At 39.4% G+C, this 22,478-nt stretch overlaps 1 protein-coding gene across 1 annotated transcript in view; it reads left to right on the forward strand.

The window, feature by feature from the left end:
* The window catches only part of Sgk1 (serum/glucocorticoid regulated kinase 1), an 89,188-nt gene that overhangs the window by 16,855 nt on the left and 49,855 nt on the right, over positions 1–22,478 (forward strand). Inside the window, exon 2 of the mRNA XM_090338095.1 lies at positions 14,756–14,971. Within this exon, the coding sequence (XP_090194221.1) occupies positions 14,756–14,971 (216 nt within the window). The remainder of the gene's footprint in view (positions 1–14,755; positions 14,972–22,478) is intronic.

A 22,478-nucleotide genomic window follows, 5' to 3' on the forward strand; every position in this document is an offset into this window, starting at 1 on the left:
GGACAGAGATGGTGAGAGGGAAATGTTTACTATTCTAACATTTGCCCCTCTATCATCATTACCCCCTCATACCAGCACCAACACATAACAGCTAAAGTGGCAGTAGGACCCCAAGCAGTGACAGTATATAGACAAGGAAGCAAGAGTGGTGCTGAGGCCCAAGAACAGTTAAGGAATGGCCCCCAGGCCAGGTGCAATAGCTCAGATCAGTTACCCCACCTTCTAGGAAGACAAATATGGAGAGGATGGCGGTTCAAGACCATCCAAGGGAACGTAGAGCAAGACTACCTGGAAAACAAATTTGAAAAATCAAAAGGACTGAGGGCATGGGTCAAGTGGTAAAGTACTTCCTTATCAACATTGAGACCTTAAGTTCAATCCTTAATATTGCCAAAAAGAACAGAACAGAAAAGGGTTGCACACACATGCAACACATGCACATGTATGTGCAATCAGATTTATCACCAGGGAGAGTCCGGGAGAAATTGGAACTAAGAGTATGATTTGGCTGTTATAGCTCTCAACTGTCTTTACACAAACAGGCACCTGAGATCTGGGACACAAAGAAGTTAATCAGATTAGCAGTAACTTTAGAAAGTATTGATAATTTAGCCCTATGGGAAAGAAAGAAAGATAAGCATTTCACTTGTGAGAAAGAGACTATCCAGGCTGCTAAAACCCTGCTTGACTTGGGGTTGGGAGCTGGTACAGAGATGCTGAGGGGAAAGCAGGAACTGTGGGGAAGACTTGCCTCATGATTCTCAGTGGGCTCTGAACCAGCACCATCAGCTTCCTCTGAGAACTTGATAGAAATGCAAATCCTGCCACCACTCTAGACTTAATGAATCAGAATCTCAGGATGGGAGCCCAGCTCTCTGTGGTTTCAATAACCACAAGCGTATGATGTTTTGTTGTTTCCCTTCCTTTCGTTTCTCCTTAACCACTGGACAACCAGGAAAGGCTTAAGTTTGAGAATCACTGACCTAAAGAAAATTGAGGGAACTGAAGATGGCCAGTGGACCATATGTAAATCTAAGCATTACAATTTCTCTCCAGCTTGATACTAAATAACACCTTTCCCTTTTTAGAAATTCACTTTTAAAATATTTCAAAGTCTACTTCTTACTGAGCTAATATAATTACATATAATTTAAAGAAATAAAAGAAATCAGGAACAAGATAATGTTAACCAGTGCTAGAACACACACAATATCCTTCAAGGATACTAGACAAATGGAGTGAAAACATGTATAATTTCCATCTAAGTACTAATGATTACAGTTAAAAGGTGTCTCCTTTCAAATGAGGAAATGCATTATATTCATCTCCAGTGGCAAAGCATTATTATTATATTGTAATTCTGGTTTATATTGGTTCTATATTTCAACCAACGTTGTTGAAGAGTAGGAAATATAATTATAACAAGAGATTGAATGAAGTGTACATTGCAGAAGCTAACAGCCCAGGAAGAAGCCACCACCAGCATGACCTTAGATTCTTCCAGGATGGGGTGCATGCGCACATATAAATGACATAGTTCATAGGCTTAGGAGGCTGATTTCCAGGTCACTTCTCAATTTGAAGATTTTTTTTTGGTAAGATTCATTCAATCATGTTGAGACACACACTGAGAGATATGTTGGGCCTTCCAATGTAATAATGCTCTTTGTAATTCATTTCAGATCAGGTTTGTGTTTGTGTGTGTTTATACTGGAGCTGGGGTTTGAACTCAGGGACCTCGAGCTCTTGCTTAGCTGTTTTCAAGCTGCTGCTCTACCACTTAAGCCATACCTTCATGTCCACCTTTTTACCGGTTAATTGGAGAGAAATACCTCTTGAATTGGTTTACCTTGGCTGGCCTCCAACTGAAATAGTCAGACCTTAGCTTCTTGAGTAGCTAAGATTGCAGGTGTAAGCCACTGGTACCTAACCAGAGAAAGCTTCTTTAAAAATCCCATTCTTGACCGCATGGGTTTTGCCCTTTACAACCCAGCGTGAGAACTGCTCGGGGGTCACAGTGTCAGCTCCGGAGTCTGCACTGTGTCCCTGGCCGGTCAATTCACCATCTACTTCCCCAATAAATTTATATTCATGTTTTTATATGAAAAAATATCCCATTCTCCATTCTGTGCTTAACTGGCATTACGTCTGGCTAGAGTCCCATAGAAAAATACGTATAAACTGTACATGACTGAAGGTATTTGGCTGAGAGATGATATCCAATGTGGTAAGAAAAACATTGTACTGTACGTTTATCACTCACTAAACTTACCAAAGTCCTGATGGGTTACCAAACATCTGGAAGACTTCAAAAAGACACCTACATTACTTTCTATGGAATGAGAGTCCCATGAACAGCTTGACTGGGACATATGTGTCCAAGAGCTTCAAGCTTTGTACAGTGTTCCACAGATCACACTTTTATGTTATATTATATATTTATATGAGCCACAGCCCTGTTGTGGGGGAAGAATTATAAGAGCAAATAAAATTCCAAAGACCTATTTTTGAAAAAGCTGTAAGGAAGGGACCATTTCATGCCTAGAACCAAAAATATGTGATTTTGACACTTCAGAGAGTAAGGAATTGCTCAGCCTTCCTCTTTGATGTCTGCTTTGTAGGGTGGCTGCCTTCTTTGAAGAAAGCCCTGATTAGCTTCCCTCCCCACCCCAGTCATGGAGCTTGAACTCTGGGTCTGAGCACTGTGCCTGAGTTCTTCAGCTAAAGGCTACCACTCAACCACTTGAGCCACAGGACTGCATCACTCAACCACTTGAGCCACAGGACTGCTTTTGGTCTTTTGGTGGTTAATTAGACTTCTGTGCCCAGGCTGGCTTTTTACAGTCCTCAGAGCCCAGCCTCCCGAGTAGCTAGGATTACAGGCATGAGCCACCAGTACCCGGCCCCTGTTTACATTTGGTTTGAGAGAAGCCTAAAGATGCCTCCCTCTTACTTACATCCGTTGACTCATCTTTTACACGATGGCCCCTCAAATCCTGGCCCAAATAATAATATTATTGTCATAGTCTTTCTGAATTTTGATCTTTGTCTTTGTCTGATCTCATTGTCAGAGGAACAAAACTATTAGGAGAAAGACTGGAAGAGAAGGAATTGACTCGCTTGTCCCTGTAAGGGTGGTTAGTCTGAACTTTTAGAGCAAGCCAGAAGACTTGAGCTACAGTTTTGAGGCAGATTTCCTTCTCAAGGAAACAACAGTGTTGCCCTTAGAAGCTTTCAGTCGATGGAATGAGGCCAAACTTAATCATTATATAAACTTATCTGTAAAACTGTCACAGCATAACATATATTAATGTTTAATTTAATAACTGGGTATGATTGGCTAGTGAAGTTAAAAAATATATGGACCATCACAGTCTTCTTCACTATTGATATTCAGATGTTTCCTTGTTTAGCAATGCCCCTGAAGAATGTGTCTAGAATTAGTGTTCCAGTTTGATTTAACAGATTAGAGAGGAGGGAGCGGGTTAGGGATAGCTTTATTGACAGGCACATGATTAGCCAGAGACTCAAAAACTGGAAAATGTAGTATTTATTAGGAAAAAACAAATGTTAATAATCTACTAGGTTGGTATATGGCTCATCAGCAGGCAAGTAGAACAAATGTGAATTGTGCATTTTATTGGTGCCTGAATACAAGGGCCAGATAAAGTACTGAACAGGGTGTCATGGACCTTGTTCAATAGACTGAAAAAAAATCATCAAAGGTACCAAGCAAAGAAGCAATTAGAATAAGTCTCTATCTTGAGAAAATAGATTTAGCAGAAAACTGTAGAGCAGATTGGAAAGAGGTAGAGAAAAGAAGAGACATACGTGGAAAAGTGGTTCCCTTTCATGTTTGAACACAAGACATCATGCCTGCCAGGCAAGGAGTTCTGCCACTTGAACTATAACCCCAGCCCTGTCATTTATATTTTATTTTTTGAGATGAAGTCTCCCGGAGCTGGGAGTTTGGCCTAGTGGTAGAGTGCTTAGTTAGCATTCACAAAGACCCAGGTTCAATTCCTCCATACCATATGCATAGAAAAAAGCCGGAAGAAGTACTGTGGCTCAAGTGGTAGAGCTCTGGCCTTGAAAAAGCCCAAAGACAGTGCTCAGGCCCTGAGTTCAAGGCCCAGGACTGGCAAAATAAAAAGAGATGAAGTCTCCCTAACTTGACCCCTCTGGCTTCTAATCACAAATTCTCCTGTGTCTACCTCCTGAGTAGCTGGGATTACAGTTATGAACCACTCCACCTGGTTTCAGTAATCTTTCTTTAATAGCCTCTACAAACATGTCTGGATTTCGAATCTCTTTGTTTCCCTGTGAATACGTGACTTTATTAACTAAGTTTTCTGACTCAAAGTTTTTTATTACATGTTTCTAGATTCTTCTTCTTTGTTTTTTATTCAAAATGTGTTTCCTATAGACTCAGAATATTTTCTCTGAATTTCTTTATAAAATGTAAGGTTTTAAAAAAAAACTCTAGACATGGACAAATGATTTTTTTAAAGCCTTTGTTAACTTTTATTACTCAGTGGAATGCTCGGTGCAGCTGGATTGTGGCAAAGGACCAAAATCATGGTTGTAATCAATTAAGATGAAAGAGCACAAAAACCAGAACTGTACAATTTGAGTTCAAACAAGTTGATAGTTTTTATTGCCATGTTCAATCTACATAGCAGAGTACACTGTCATTTCTACAAAGAGCACTCCAAAACCTCATCTCATCTCTTCTCAAGCCACACGGGTTTTGAATACTGAAATATTTCCATAATGGTTACCCACTTTTAGTCACCTCAAAATGCCTGACCCCAAAAAATCCAGCTTGTCCCCAAGAACTCTTCAAGAACTCTCCACACGTAAAGGGAGAGGACTCTCCACACCCCAGCAAGCAGAGGATTAAAGCTTGGCACAAGAACTGTAAAATGTCTCCTGGCTTTTGCATTTGATACCTGCATTCATTGCCCTTCTTAGCTATTTTGAACTTGTCTACCTACTTCTTAAAAACAATTGTCTTGGGCTGAGAGTTTGGCCTAGTGGTAGAGTGCTTGCCTAGCATACCCAAAGACCAGGGTTTGAGTCCTTGGTACCACATGCATAGAAAAAGGCCAGAAGTGGTGCTGAGGCTCAAGTAGTAGAGCGCTAGTCTTGAGAAAGTCCAAGGACAGTGCTCAGGCCCTGAGCTCAAGCCCAGGACTAACAATAACAACAACAAAAATTGTCTTTTCCCAAGTAATCTCATTCCTTCTAACTAGCTATGTAGCAGTCCACATTTTTAAAGGGCACACTCTGGAATCTGGATAAAATGTGATTCTGCCTCTCACTTTTGCCTCTTGCTAAGCATACTGTATCTTAGGTATTTCCACCTAGCAAGAGATATGGCTACTAACATTTCCTTTGCAGCTTGAAATGCAAAAGGAAAGAGAGGGCTCCGCTCTGGTCTCAGAGTTGAACAACTCAACTGCCCCCCCCTAAAAAAACCCACAAAGATGCTCTGATTGGCTTTGTTTTGGTCACATGACAACACAGAACCTATCACCATGATCAGAGTCATGTGTCCAGGGGCATGGAGTTCTGTGACTGTCTTTGTCTGAATTACATACATATCACATAGGCATCTGATATACAGTCCTTGATCAAGCCTCTAACATAATATTTGAGATGAGTAGCACCTATCAGAGAAAGCAGAGGTGGAGTGAGGCTGCTTTTATCATTAAAAAAAAAGGACAAAAACTTTTTGTCATAGTTGAAATCATTGTTGGGAATTAATAATTTGATAAATTGATACTACCCAATAAGAATGAAGGTAGAGGGGCCGGGAGTTTGGCCTAGTGGTTAAAGTGCTTGCCTAGCATGCATGAAGACCCGGGTTCGATTCCTTGGTACCACATACGTAGAAAAAAGCCGGAAGTGGTGCTGTGGCTCAAGTGGTAGAGCTCTAGCCTTGAGAAAGTCCAAGGACAGTGCTCAGGCTCTGAGCTCAAGCCCAGGACTGGCAAAAAAAAAAGAATGAATGTAGATTTTTACTCAGTGTGATGTATAAATGGGGACCCTTGTAAATTGTCATATGCCAATAAAATGTCATAAGTGGTAAAAAAAAAAAAGAGCAAAAGATTCCATGATGACAAAAGTAAATAATGATCCAAATATTAGACTGTCTCAGCAAAGCTAAATAAGGCAAGTATTTATTGTTCTTTTATGTCAGATTGCAAGAGTGCTTATAGAGCACCTATTAACTTCACATCTGGATGTAGGCTCAATACCTGGTTAATTTTCTTCTTTATTTAGTTACAGTAATTACTATTATTTTTGGTTTTAGCAGTACTAGGGATTGAACTCTGAGACTTGAGCTTGATAAGCAAATAGCAAGTACTCTACCATTTAAACAATACTTCCAGACATTTAGTTTGTATTTTGTCTTGATATACTCATTGAACTTCTCATTCTGGCTTCCTGCATGGCTGAAATAGACACTTACCATGCTTGGCACTCGAATACTGGTTTCCTCATAACAGACTGGTAACAAGGTCACATCTGAATCCTAGCTCTCCAGAGGGCAGGATCACTGTTCACTGTTCAAAGCCAGCCCAGGAAGTAAAGTCCATGAGATTTTCATCTCTAATTATCCAACAAAAACCAGAAGTGGAGCTGAGGTTCAAGATGGTAGAGCATTAGCCTTGAGCACAAAAACTCAAGCCCCATAAAAATGATGTGATTGGCTTTGTTTTGGTCACATGACAACATATTGAACCAATCACTGTGACCAGAGTCATGTATCCAGCACACACACACACACACACACACACACACACACACACACACGATAGGAAACCAATAAATGATCACTTTCTACAAACTCCTATGTCCTCTAAAGTTCTTCATATATACTTCTCCAAATAAAACTGAAAGGCATGCTGTTTATTTCCTTTTGAGGTTGAATAACAGTCATTCAAATCTAAGTCACTAAATATATATTTGTGGATAACATGTTCCCTCCCACTATTATTATTTTTTCATTAACAAGTCAGTTCTTCCTGCCTAGAATTGAGATCTACCAGCAGTGGTCATTGCAGGTAACATTATCAGGTTCTTTCTTTGATTCTGAGCCACTGATTCTATAATTGTCATCATTATTTAAATGTGTCTAGCTTGAAAAACTATCTGTTTTTCTTTTCACTTATACAGATTCATTTTGACAGCCATTTTTCTGTCCTCATTGTCTTGAGATCACAGTGAGTTTTCCAGTTTCAGCAATTTCTGTACGATTCTCAAACATCTGCACAGCATTTTCTATCTACACCCTAGCTTTTACATTTCAGGACCAACACAATTTTTGGATGTAGTAGGGTCTCAGTAAATACCTTTCTTTCTTTCTCTTTCTTTCTTTCTTTCTTTCTTTCTTTCTTTCTTTCTTTCTTTCTTTCTTTCTTTTTTATCCTTGGCTGTCTTGATTTTTAGGGAATAATTAAATCTTGCCATTCTCTTCATTTATAAAACATGAAGCAAGGAAAAAATAGAATGCAGAAATAGAAGCCATTACCAATACAGCACAAGTGTAATTTGGAGGAAAGTGGTTTTGTAAAAAACTGCAACTGAGGGTACCGTGCAGAGCAGAGCATTGTGGGAGAAGACTGCACCGATGAGCAGACATCCTAGAGAACGATAGCAAGTCCTGTGGTTGTTAATCATCTTTCCTTTCACTTGCCTCTCCCAATTTAATTAAATAATGTTCCCAGTTCAAAAATGAAACGTTTCCTCAGTCTTTATATTTGCAGTTAGAAATGGCTTTTCTAGCAACTACCCTGAAGAAACCCTAGCATTATTTTTCTAAAGCCTGTGTTTGATGAGTAAAAGAAACAATTATAGGAGAATGTGACTGAAATACCAAGCAGAGGAAAATGTACTAAAAAGTGTAAATGGTCTTTGATCATATATTCATTCAACGAACCTGTACTGGAAGCTAGGCACCATCAAAATGGGACCCAAATCATATGCAGGAGCCTAGTAGATAAATAGCCTTGGATCAGCGACATTCCCAAAAGGCTTTGCAACGACCTGCCTCACCACTTTCATTTTAGAGATAATCACAATGAAAATTGGTAGGCAGGAAAAGTCGTGTTTAAGGAAGATGCAAATCTAGAGCCATTCATTTCACTTAATGTGGTCCAGTATTCGAGCACTTTCAAACGAACCGTGTTCAGTGTTCAAATTGAAGCCCTAATGCACTCTAAGCCACTTAGCCCTTTGGTCTTCCATTTCCTGCATGCTTACCCTCACTCGTGTCTCTAGCATGCCTCTCCAACCAAACCCTGCATCTCACTCATTTCTTCTACAACCCTATCATGACCCCAAAGAAGGATTGACCTTTAATGCTTCTATGACTGTTGATTTCTTTGTCAGCTTCTTTAAAAGAACTCTGTCTTCATAAATGCATAATTGCCATTTTTTAACTCCTCTGTGCCTTGAATCAACCAAGAAAGATTAATCCATCCTCTTCTAGGATAGGAACTGGGTTAAGCTCTGAGTCTCTTTTCTATGAGTGGTCAAAGTCAAAATGAAGGCAAATAGAAAATAGGGTGGGATTAGGCTAGGAAGGGAACCCACAGAGAGATTTTTTTAATTAAAATTCTCATTATTAAACGTAGGAGAGGCAGCAGTGTTCAATTCTTACAAGGCTAGTAATCTACCACTTGTGCCATGCTCCATTTCCAGCTTTTTATTGCTTGATTGGAGATATCAGTCTCTCTCATTTGTCTTCCTGGGCTGGCTTCAAACCTCAGTCCTGAAGTTTTAGACTCCTTACTGGCTAGGATTATAGGTATGAGCCACCCGTGCTGCATTTAAGGCTTCTTTTGTTTTGTTTTGTTTTGTTTTTTTAACAGCGCACCAGTCCTGATCAAATATGTTTGAAAGCCACAGTGGGCTATGCTAGGTAGGGCACAGATAAGCTTTTTCCTTTTTTAAAACATGGGAAGTGAGTGGTATCTGGAAGGTGAACAGATTTAGAAGGCAAAATCATTTAGGAGGGTAGCTTCCAGAAGAAAGATCCTAAAGTGATCTTTGCTTAGGGAGAACAACATGGTTGTTAGATAGACTTGATGGTTCATTCTTAATTCCTGTTTTTCATTAGCAATAACATTATTCTTGTTTGGTCCTTACCATTTCTTTTCTAACCCATTCCTGATTCACCTAGCTACTTGCATTCTCCCCAAACCCATCCTTCATACCACACTGGAAGAGATCTGACCCCATTTCCCACACCACTCTCCTATGACAGCTCATTAATTACCCCCTCCCTGCCCCAGGATTCAAGCTTCCTATCTAGTTTTAGTTCTGTTCCTTTAAAATGCATAGTTCTTTGTTTGTTTAGTTATTTTGACCCTCCTTTGTGCGAGGCTAAACTTCCCAAACATCCCAACACAGATTCTTGCCTTGGTTACCCCTACATTCTCTCCCAGAAAAGGACTAACATGCCACGTTGCACTCCTGTTGCTAAGCTCAAATGGAATAATGGATTTTTGGCACTGTATTTTCAATGTGTGAAGGATTTCTAGAGCTTACCCCATTGTAAGTTAAGGGGCATCTGTGTGGGCAAATGAGGTAAGCACAGAGATACGTCTATTCCGTTTGGCAGTGAGGTTTACTGACCTCTGGATTAAAAAATTTGTTGCAATGGAGGGAAGCTCTTGTGTATTATTGTTCACTTTAGTCCTAGTAAATATTAAAGGGTCCATCAATATATACTGAAGAAATTGAAATGGGTGGAAGAGAGAAGATGAGGTGAGGAAATGGAATGATGTTTTCATGAAGCTTGGCTAACAGAAGAAAAAGTTGAGGTGGTGGGGAAAGAGGAGCTGGAACAAGGCAGCATCTGTGGGTGTGCAAGGGCTGTTTTTAGTTAGTTTGCTAGCTTTTAGAATATTGCAAGAACATTTTTTAATATGCAAAGACAGTAACCTAGAGAAAGAAGTGAAAATACTGGAAAACAGATTTCTTGGAAGTGACAGGACAGAAAGTTTCCAAAACTGGTAGACTACTTGTCGATAGGCTGTCAACTCTTTGCCAGGAATCAGCCCAGCACCTAGAGTTTTACTTTCTAATCCCCAAAGCAAATAACATACGCAGGTAGTACCTGAAATTGTTCTATTTCTTCCTTAAAAAATAGTAATTATTTCCTAACTGGATACTGGTGGCTCTCGTGTCTAATTCTAGCTACTTAGGAAGCTGAAATCTGAGCATCAAGATTCAAGTTCGTGAGACTTTTATTTCCAGTTAACAGCGAAAGTCTTGAAGTGGAGGTCTGGCTCAAATGAAAGAAAAATGCCAAGGTTCTGAATTCAAGCTCCAATATCAATACACACACACACACACACACACACACACACACACACTTCTAAGTTTAGTAAAGACCAATTCAAACAAAAGCAATTAGTGTCTTATTTAAGGAAATGAGAACAATTCCGTGTCAAAAGCAAAGCCCAGGTAAATGAATCTCTGGGCTCTGTTTACATTTAATACTTGGGGGGGGGGGGAGAGTAAGATCCTGGAATGATCCTGGGCAGTTATGGGGGAGTTTGGAGGAGGATGTATTTGTAATTACACAGCTGGTTACAGGAGGGCTGTGTTGGTGATTAACCCTGAATACTGCATGGGGAGAGGACTGGAGGCTGTGAGTGATGGAGCCAGGATGCTGACTGCTCTGAGCTGCAATGTAGAAAGGGTTGAGAAATGTGTCCCCTCTCCTTCTTCTTCCCCATGGTCCTTCTCCTCCTCCAATCCTCCAGACTAGGTCTAGAGCCAGACTTGAGAAGCCAGATCAGGATGCTAGAGGACTAGAAGATCTCAAGGGGATAAGGAAGGTGGGGAATTCCAGAAGCCACCACTTGATTTTCTCATGGTGTCCCTTCAGCCACGTGGTGGTGTATAAGGGAAGTGGTTAGACAGAGTCCATTATTTTTTTGTCTTGAAAGCCTAGCAAATCACACTGACAGCCATAAATATGTGAATATGGTTATTAAAAATAATTAAGTAATTACTATTTTTACTTTTGATTTTTCAAGTTTGTTTGGTAGGAGTTACTAGGGTTTGAAGCTGAGGTCTTATATAGTTGCTAGGCAAGCTTTGAGCCATACCCCCTAAGGCTCTCTTTTTCCTTTCTCCTTCCTCTTTCTTTTCTTTTCTCCTTTTTTTTTTTATTTGCTTTGGTTATTTTGAGTAGATCCCAAATTTTTGTTCAGGGTTGGCTTTAGACCACATTCAGCCCATACCCCCTGAGAGCTGGGGAGTTCGGATGAGTGCCACCATATCTTGTCAACTTCCCTGTGACATGGAGTCTTGATAACTCTCTGCCTGGGCTGGCCTTGAGCCTTGATCTTTCCTCCTTCTGAATAATGGGGATGATAAGGGTCAAATACCATGCCTGGGCCTATCTTATTTATAAAACAGAATTCTAGCCTGTAGGAAATGCATTTTAAGAATATTTTTAAAACCTAAAAAGTCAGCTTTATCCAGACAGCTAACCACAGGATGAAAATTACAAAGGCTGCAGCTGTAGTAAAGAAATCATGTTAGGTCCCAGCATGGTAGCTCATGCCTCTAATCCTAGCTACTCAGGAGGCTGAGATCTGAGGATCAAGGTTCAAAGCCAGCCCGGGAACAATAGGACCTGAGACTCTTATCTCCAATTAACTTCTAGAAAATGGGAAATAGGGCTTGGCTCACTTTAGCTGAGCTCAGGGACAGCGCCCAGGCCAAGTTCAAGCCCAATGACCCACAAAAAAATAAAAAGAAAAGAAAAAAGAAAGAAAGAAAAGAAAAGAGAAATCAGGTTACTACTGCTAAGTTCATGTTATAGTCTTTACTTCAGGGGTACTGCTATTCAACAGCTCCATACACTAGTGAGGGGAATTACATGTATTATAAGTAGTCTGCTAACAGCCATCTTCTGGGGGTAGATGGGGTGGCGGAGGGAAAGGTCCCTTTCTATTGTCCCCTTTTATTGCCCAAGTGATCTCACTAGAAAATGGGGTCAATTATACCCAAATTGAATTACTGAGGCAGCATAAAAAAATCAGTTTCCTCTAATAAAAAGATGCCTCCTGGGAAATGGCAGAAGTTGTCTCAACTTCAAGTTCCCTAGACTGTAGAGGAGCCAGTTGTTTCCATCAGGAGAAAAAAAAGGAAAAAGAAAAAATCATAAGATACCACCACCATTAGAGTTTGTTTATACATTAGTACCTGAGGCCCTATCATGTCTCTGCTCCGCTTATCATGATCAGCTGAAGCATTTTAAATTAAGAATACTATCTGTTTAGTATTACCTAATTTTTTTTAGGGGGGGGACCATAAGTGGAAAATCCCCAGAAGCTGGCCAATCTCCCTATTCACATCTGGCAATCTTTAAGTCTGAGTCTGAGGGATTTTTGCTTCTGGATCTCAATTTTTTTTTTCTTTTCCAACTAAACTTAAAAAAATCAAAGCAGACTGGATTTAACAACAACAACAACAAAATGCCTTTTGCAATTTATAGGCCCAGTGTTCAGACTTCCTGTGTGGTTAGAAGGGTCTTATTCTCTGACTCCAAAAGCTAGAGTGGTAATTGCATCAGGCAGATCTGGGTCTATTTGTAAATAAGCTCCTCTCAGCCTCCAGTGAGGGAATTCTTGATTTGTTTTGGGGGTGGGAGTGGGGTGTCTCCCTCCAATCTGTGTTTGTTTACAAGGCTTTGGAGCAGTGAATAAAACAAGGGTCCAGGTGGCTGGCCAGCCAGGGCTGCAGCCAGTCTGTATCCGGGCATTCATGGTCTTCTCACACACAGCTGCTGCCCTTCCCAAAGCCATTGTGACAGGTCTCTGAGGGACTCCTGAGCCAATCACTGTCACTGCCTCTGGCCAAGCCATTCACTCACAGGAGCTCTTTGTAGCTTGAATTCTCCCAAGACCTAAAGGTTTTCTGCTCTGCCTTTGTGGAGGACTCTTCATTTGAATCCAAGACCCTTTGTCCCCTCACAGCCCAGCCACTCCCTTGGTGATCTCTGGGGATCAAAGTAAACACCATAAGCCTGTTCTTCACTGGGTCTATAAAATCCATTTGTTAGGCAGCCATGCCAGTGTGCCCCCAGAGAGTGACATGGAAAAAGAGGACTTGGACAAAGGAAACGCATGTAAGAAGCCCCAGATACAGTTCTATTAGGCATGGCTTACAACATCTTACTCCAGGACCTCTGGAGACTTGGAGTCTTTCTCCATTTGCCTTGCTGTGTTCTGTGGACAGGGAGATGATCTTGTCCTCACACCTGCTGTTCAACACAGGTTCATTTGTCAAAGGAGTTAGGGGAATCATCTGCCTTTCCAAAAATGTAATAACACCTCCCGTCAACCTTGAGCATTAAAGCACAAAACACATACCGTCTTTGAGAACACCAGCCAGTCTATTTCTCTAAGCTTCAATGACGTGTGTAATCGATTCTCAGATTCAGTCCCCCCCGACCCTCTGCTAGAATTTGGTGTTAACATCTGGACTCCTGCTTCCCAAATAGATCTAAAAAAGTCGTGGTTTTTCTTTTCCTAGAATACAGCTATTTGCTGTAAGTCTCAATTTTATATCTGCTACCTAAATCTTTCCCTTAAAATCCAGACATAGTAATGAGCCTAGAACACTTCTTAACCCCAGGGCTTCGCCCCAGCTGTAGGCTTTCACTGAAAGGCTAGTTTATCAGTGAGTCCTGCCTTCCTCAGACTGCTTAAAACCAAGCCTTCTACCCATAAAGGCCTTGATCATTTTCCCCAGCTTCTTATTTACTTTTTTCCATATATATATATATATATATATATATATATATATATATAATTCGCCAGATATATTCTCATACATTGATATCCCCTCTCGTGTCTTTGTCCCCATTTCCCTCCCCCATCCCCTCCCCTCCTTTTTCCCTTTATAGTCAAGTTTTTTGTTGTTGTTGTTTGTTTTGATTTTCTGTCAGTCATGAGGCTTGAACTCTGGGCCTGGGTGCTGTCCCTGAGCTCTTCAGCTCAAGATTACCGCCCTACCCCTGGAGCCACAGTGGCACTTCTGGTTTTCTAGTGATTCACTGGAGATAAGAGTCTCACCATCTTCAGTGCTTGGGCTGGCTTTGAACACTGATCCTCAAATCTCAGCCTCCTGAATAGCTAGGATTACAGGCATGAGCCACTGCGCCTGGCTTATAGCTGAGTTTTTGCAATAGAGAAATGTATTTTAACTGACTTAGAAACAACTAACTCCTAAAATATGATTTTAGAATTTCCCCCAAGAAAGTATGACTAGCTCCTCACCTTAGAAAGGAGTTGAAATAAAATAGTCACTATTGAACACCTGACATTTAAAAACCAGGCACGATAGTGCATAATCTAAGCACTCAAGAGGCCAAGACAGGAGACTGTAACTACACAATAACAAGTCCCGGACTGAGTGGTAGAGCACTTCCTAACACTTGGCTTCAATGACTACCAATGAGAAATCAAATAAAGTAATAAAAACACGGTTACATTTTTGCAACCTGGAAGAAAAGATTCCCTCAGTCTTATAAAATGTAGAGGCACACTAAGTGACAGGTGAGACAGACCATCTCGCATTCTTCAGGCTGGAAAGATAGAGAGGTTGTGAGACTGAGTTGTCTTCTTACAAGTCTCTACCTCACTGAATTTCCCACTTCTGCGTTTAAGAGCAAAGATGGCTAATGCATTTGTTTGTTCTCTTCCTCTGCCCTTTGTAGGTGCGAAGATGGATCAAGAGCCCGATGGTCAGTGTGGAGAAGCATCCGAGTCCCAGCCTGAAGTACACGGGCCCCTCTGTGGTGCACCTCCCCCCAGGAGATACAGACTTTGAGCCTGCCTTGTGTCAACCATGCCTGGCAGACCATACTTTCCAAAGAGGGATGCCACCTCCAGAGAAGGAGTCCTGTTCATGGGAAATCCAATCTGGGTGTGAAGTAAGTTCTTTTTGCTGTGTGTCTATTCTTAAAGGTTTGTTTCTCTTATATTTGTGCCATAGAATGTCCAAAATATTACATATTTCCTGAGTTGGCCTCAAACTCTGGATCTCGCTTTGCAGCAGGGGTAACAGGGTCATGCCACCATGCCCAGCTCCTAGGGCTTACTCTTAAGGGATTTCACAAATGTAAAGGGACATGCGTCTACCAGTATAGTGTCAGGCAGGGCATTTCCACTGTCCTCAACTTCTCCTATCCACTGCTTGTTCATTTCCCCTGACCTCAGCCCTAACAATCACTTTCCTTTCTGCTGTCATAGATGTCAGCCTCCTGAGTAACTAGGATTACTCATGGTTGTGAACTACAGGTGCCAGATAATACACTCTACTCACTTTTTATCCTCTTCTGAAGCTGAGACAGCACTGTGTCTGTTACCTGGAACTGCCTTATCATGTGTTTACTCATGCCAAAAATGGATTTGGGGATGACTGCTAGCCCAAACCCTAAATCCTAGGAGCCATTTACAGGTTTGAGCATCCTCTGAAACATTTGGCGTAATATGATTTGATGCACTTACAGAGTACTACATCAGCTTTCTACTGTTTTAAATTTTCCTCTGCTATTCCAAAAATAATCGTTTGCTTTATCTTATTTCTTGTAGTCTAAGAAAATAAAACAAGAGCCTGGGAGCGGGACTAGTGGTAGAGTGCTTGCCTCGAATGCACGAAGACCTGAATTTGATTCCTTGGTACCACATACATAGAAAAAAGGCAGAAGTGGTGCTGAGGCTCAAGTGGTAGAGTGCTAGCCTTAAGAAAGTCCAAGGACAGTACTCAGGCCCTGAGCTCAAGGCCAGGACTGGAAAAAAAAAAGTGAGGTTAGAATGTTTCAAGTGAAGTAAAAAAGAAAAAATATTTCCAGGAATTTATAAAAATAATTATGGAGATTTTTTCCTCCTTACTTTAAAAATAATATATTCTAAACATTACCTTTAATTGTGCCAAACCACTAAGACTCATACTGCACTTAGTTTATGCTAGTTCTTTTCTCACTTTGTTGATTGAGGACCTATGTTGTTTCCCACGGAAGAAATAGGACTACTTGTATTACCAGTAAATAAATCAGGGTCTAGCAATAGTGTGATGTCACTGGTAGTGTTGACTAAAATGGGTTGTTTATAAACCAAACTGATCTGTCTGGGAATGAGATAGGAAAGATGATAATACTGGTATGAGACCTGATACTTTTCAGTTCATGCTAGTAGAATACGAATTGTAGCATGAATGTAAAGTTGGCATGTGGAAATGGAGACTGTAGCAGTTTTTTAGTTGGGTGACTAAACATGCTCACAAAGTCCATTCCACACGTATTTCTCACAGGACTTTCAGTACCAAGATCAGCCATGATGAAAGACATTAAAAATATATATATACACTAGAGAGGAGAAGGGAAAGGCGATCCCTTCTTAAGGAAGTCTAGAATTGGATCAAGACAGTGGCCTGAACTGCAATGTCTTCTTTCCTTCCTGCCTTAAATTAATGACAGAAAACACACTTTTCAGTGTATCACAGTACTGGAAAACAGCATAAACCAATGTCCAGACCAGAGATGATTAAAAGTCTATGAAAAATATAAAACAGGTCACAAAGCACCATCTAAAATGATCATGACAATGGCTACAGCAGAATCCAGGGTCACTGCACACTGTGATTTCAAAATGATCCAACATGAGAACAAAAAACTCACCCACCTGAGCTCAGAGGATGGTCTCAGAGACAAGAAGGCAGAAAAGACTTTAATGAAAGTCTTTCAAGACAGGGTATCTCGTATGATGTCCAGGTATGCTTTCTAAGATTATAGCAACCAATTTGATCCATTGCATGTGTGGATCTTTCTCTCAATTTCTCATTGGACTACTATGGAATTTACATTCTCTCCCTAGATATTACATTACATTACTTTCTACTGAGTAATTTGAATACATATGCCTCTTGAGCTTGATAAATTTTAGAAGTGTACTTCTGTCTCTCCACCTCCTTCCTTTGTTCTTTTGAGGTGAGAAGATTCTTCTGGGTATAAGCTTTCTGGCACATACAGTTTATATCCACTATTGCTAACTCTCTTCCTCTTGCTAACTACCCCTCCTCCCTTCCTACCAGTCTTCCTGTTTATCTACGGGCTTTCTATTACATGAACTTCATCATATGGATAAGCACTATGGAACCAAACTATTGGTAAATTTCCACTCCGTGTCAATGCCATGTCTTGCCAATGGACCAACACTGAGTTTATTTCTAACACACAGGAAGTCAGAAAGCAAAGGTCTTCCAGGCAAAATCTAATATAGGGAAAGGAGAGCAAGCAAGGTAAATTTCAGATAAAATACAACCTAAGTTAAAATATTTTGTACTGATCAGACACATTTGCCAAACTATTATGTACTGTGTACAATATGGAAATATTTAAAGTAACAAATAAAAAATACAAAATAGATAGTGTAGGGCTGAAGGTACAGGTTCGAATGGTAGAATAGCTCCTAATGAAGTATGAGGCTGAGAGTTTAAACCCCACTAACACAGATGGAGGGACAGGGAATACATGCGGGAGAAGATAACGTTAGTCATTATTCATCATCCTAAGAGAATTTTCATCATACTTCTAAAATTTTCTAGTTCAAGAAAATGGAAGGTTTGACTATAACTTGGTGATAGAGCACTTGCCTCATATGCATGAGGCCCTAGGTTTGATCCTGGGGACTGGAAAAGAGAAAAGAAAAATATTGAAAATATTTATATCGAAAATAGTAATGAAACAATTAGCTACAGCCAGCTTGAAGACTTACATTTAATAAAGAAAAAATTGACATTGATTTAGGCCACATGGAGCAGTTATAAAAACATACTAAGAATTAGATCATAAGGCATATCTCATCAAATTCCAAGAAGCAGAAATCATGCAAACCCACTAGCTTATCACAATTTGTTAAAATTAGAAACTAAGAACAATATGTAAGCCAGTTTCCATCTCCAGTTAATCGGCCCACCTGGAATTCACAATCGTTCTTCCTATTAGCCCTGAGTTTGTATAGGAAATTAAAAACTATTTTTAGTGCTTATAATACCCCCAAGGGAAATGCAGATTGAAACAATGAAATCCCCATTTTTTTTAATTCATCAAATTGTCAAAAGTTGAATGATAATATTATGTTGGTAAAAAGTGGTGGGGAGAATACTATTATTAGAAGATGTTTTAGGCATTGCTTGTGTACTAAAAGTTTAGAAATTTCATATCTTATGATTTAGTAAATCTGTGTGTCCCCAACTACCCTAGAAAAACATGTGTTTATATGATAATGAAGTTAGGAATAACAATGTCTACTACAGTACTGGAAATAATGAAAGCATGGAGATGGCAGTGGATAGCAAAGCTGTAAATGCATAAGGAATTAATTATGGCCTATCCCTGTTATCGACTATGAAGTAAACATTTTTAAATGAACAGAGAGGCTGAAGCAGGAGGATCAAGATTTTGAGACCAATCCTGGGTTACACAGAAAGACTATTTCACAAATACTAAAACAATAAAAGGCAAACCACACACATAAAAAAAGAGCACTTATATGCTCAGACATAAACCAAGGTATATTAAACTAGCAAAAACAAGTTGAAGATAAGTATGTACATAACATGATGACATGTATTTTTTTAAACTCTCTCATTTTTTTCGTGCCTGTATATGTATGTGTTTTTTTGTTAAAATGCTAATGGAAAGGTGTAGAAAAATATGTGTCAAGATGAAAGGCTCATCACCAACTTTAGGGATTGGAATTGGCTGATGATAAGGTATAGGGGATTAAGCAAGAAAGACTTGAATTTTTTGAGACTATATTTATATATTACTTTTAGGTAGAAGTGAACCCATCGGGGGACCAACTTGTAGAAAGGAAATAGTTACAACTCTATCCTACTGGTAGGTAGTATTAGTACTATTTGGGTAGTACTAAAAGATCCTTTCATACCATGAGATCATTCCATCACTACAAAGAGAGGCTTTCAGGGAAAATGGAAAACACAATCCTGTGCTTCCACAGCATCTTGAGTACAATCAGGGGTTCCATAAGCTGGCTCTGGCCTGTGTGATACTTGTTTTGTTGTTCCTTCATTCTCAAAGCACCTTGAAATCGTGAAATCTTAAGGTACTCCTTTTCCTCATCAACTTCCAGGAGCTATGTATATACTCTAAAGTTAGCATCCCTTTGTTCTCTTTGCCCTGACCAGTGGAAATTGAAATTTTATTTATTCAAAATCATTTTTTATTCAAAATCATTTTTAACATGGAAAGGAAAGAAGGAGAGGCTAAGACAGAAAACTCAGCAGCCCATCCTGGCTGTAAATCATGTACATTTTGTGGACTGCTTTCCAAGGGCTCACAGCTGATTCTTATTAAGTTTGCCCTCTCGGGTGGGATGGATTTGGCTATATGAGGATTTCCTCAGACTGTCTTTTCCATTGGAGGCAACTTGGAAATTACTGAGTCAAGAAGCAAAGCTGAATCCAGGACAATGTGGGTTGTTTTCAAGGCTTGAAGAAGTTACAGCCCTCTGGAAGACACTGTCCAACTTGGAGCACATTAATACCAACAGAAAAATTAACACAGAGTTTTTGACATGATTAAGTGTTAGGTCACAGCCTCTTCCTTCTCAGCAGTTTACCAAAGACAGTGAGAGAATGCATTTTTACAAGTGATCTTTGCCAAATGGCCAAGAAATGAATGCAAGAATTTTAATTAAGCACACTTCATACAATTTTGCACTGCAGACAGAGAATCATCCCTTGTTCAGCTTTTCTGATGCCTCATCTCCCTCTGCCAGGTTAGCAGTTCTCCAAAAGGTATTCAGTGCCTTTCCCATTTCTTCTCCAAATAATTGAGCTATTCCTTTGAAGGTCAGGAAGCTTGGAAGAGCCAATGGTCAGCTGAGGAATTCTTTCCATACTGACTTATATTTATATCTTCTTGAGCTTTTCTGATCTTTCTCAAAAAGATGCTATAAAAAAATGCACTTAAATCAGCCAGATGGCTTAAAAGACTTCTGGATTCTTTTAATTTACACCATAATATTTTATGAAGGGTTCTATGGATTAAAATAACAGTGCTTCAAATTGCTTTCTTCCCCCAGATTTCTGCTTTTGTCATTACATGCTATGGTCATGGGATGAAAAGGGCTGGGGGTGGGGTGAGGGTTGTCACCTACAGCTTGGTGCAGGACCCCAAATTATATTTTGGTTTTCAATGCATTATCATGAGAAAGAACTCATCACTGAAACAAAGTAGGGAACAGCAAATACCCTCATCCATTGCCCTGAATCCCTGGAAATGGATGACATGGTATCCCTACCCAGAAAACCTGATTCCCACTAGGAGATCATGTGACCTCTTACATGTTACCAGAACTCCTAAGGCTCACCTGAAAGTCAAGAAGAAGAGAACACTTCCCACCTCACAGGGCTGCGGAGATGCTGGGAATCAAATGAGGAACCTATGTGGAAGCTCCATAAGAAGCATATTACTAATGGGCGCCAGTAGCCTATAATCCTAGTTACTTGTGTGGCTGAGATCTGAGAGTCATTGTTCAATACCAACCCTAGACAGAAAGTCTGTGAGACCCTTATCTCCAGTTGACCAGGAAAAAGTCAGAAGTAGAGATAGACATAGAGTAGAGCACCAGACTTGAAACATGCTAAGGCATAGCATGCAAACCTGAGTTCAAGGTTCCATACCAAAACAACAACAACAACACTGTTAAAGAAGCATTTGAAGTATGATTAATTGGTAGATATATTTAAGGCATAAACAGTACAAAAGGCTATGAAACAATATTGGACTGGTGTAATTGTTGGCTAGATAATAACCAAAATTCACTTATGAGGGAATCATTGCTATCATTCAAGGTGTCCTTCAGTTGTTAAAATGAAAATGCCTAGAGGAAAGTTTATACATTAAACATTGGCCTTTAAAATAAGTACATCCTTCTTAAAAAAAAAAAGAAGCATACATCTTCATTTTCCAATTAAAAATAAAGGAGTTCAGGTATTGTTTTTAGTGATGATCATTTTTCTCGCAGGCATGAGGTTTCTGGGTTTGATCCCCAGCATCGCACATATAAAAATAACACTAATAATACAAATAATAATAAATAATACTATCTGGATAATTTTAAGTCTAGAGAAAGATTAAAATAATTCATTAACTTGCCTTCTTAGCACAGTAAAAATCAATAACTACTGGTTCCAATATTTATCTGAATGTTATTATTGGAAATACAATTAGAACAAATCACTTCACTCCAAAAGTCTTGGATTTTTTTTTTCTTCTAAGGAAGGACCTGTAGCTTTTATTGTTGTTGTTGTTTCTTCTTGTTGTTGTTGTTCTTGGTACTGGTCTTTGGACTTGAACTCAGGGCCTAGGTATCATTCCTGAGCTTTTTGTTCAAGGATAGAGTTCTACCACTTGAGCCAAAAAAATCTCTGCTTGTAACTTTGCAGAAATTCATTGGAAATAAGAGTCTCAGAGGCTTTCCTGCCCAGGCTGGCTTTGAACCATGATTATCAGATCTCAGCTCTTGAGTAACATAATTATAGGTGTAAGCCATAAAGGCCTAGAGAAAGACAGATTTTTAAATAAAATACTTAGTCTAAACAAGCATACATAGGCTAGAGGAAACCCTGCAAATTTCTCTTTGAAGCTTTCATATTTTTCCTTTGATCTTGGCCTTCAGTAATTTGAAATGTCCTAAATTACCCTCAATTCATGCAATTCTGTTTGGATAAAAATCAAAAAATCAATTACTTTGTTATCCTCTACTTCCTGCTATAAACTGAAATTTCCACATTCAGATTCTTGACTTATTGATTGATTTTTTAAAGTTATGTAAGATTTTTTAAGTGCACTATCGAGACCTTGAAAAATAATTATATTTTCTTTTTACAGCAACTATTTTTACTTTGTGTGCGTTCTCTCTCAGTGTTTCTCCATGCTTCTCTCTTTTTTGTCTGTAATTTTAGTCTTTGTGCCTAGATTGGTAAAACTACCCTTGTTTGCATATTCAGACACATTCTAAGTTACAACATAAATTCATTAATTATCATGACTAATATTTCATCAGACTGCTGTTATTTAACCACAAACCTACTATTAGATTTTTCATTTAACTGTATTTCTTTTCCTTTTTGGATAAGATGGAAAATTATGATTTTTTTTTCACTTTGAGTAACCTTTGCATAAATCAAACCTTTATGTAAACTCCTAAGAATAGGGTGATTTGTGATTATGATGTCAAAATCCTTTCTAAACCAAGTCAGACAGCTGAATGCTAACAATAGAGGAATAAACCTATTTCACTAACAGAATATCTCTTGAAGGTAGTAGTACTCTTTCTCATTAATTTACATAAATGATACATCACTGATTTGCTAAGCATTTCTGGTTTGTTTGTTTTACCTTGGTAATG

This window comes from Megascapheus bottae, chromosome 8, assembly GCF_031878675.1.
Source record: "Megascapheus bottae isolate mThoBot1 chromosome 8, mThoBot2.hap1, whole genome shotgun sequence".
NCBI lineage: Eukaryota > Metazoa > Chordata > Mammalia > Rodentia > Geomyidae > Megascapheus > Megascapheus bottae.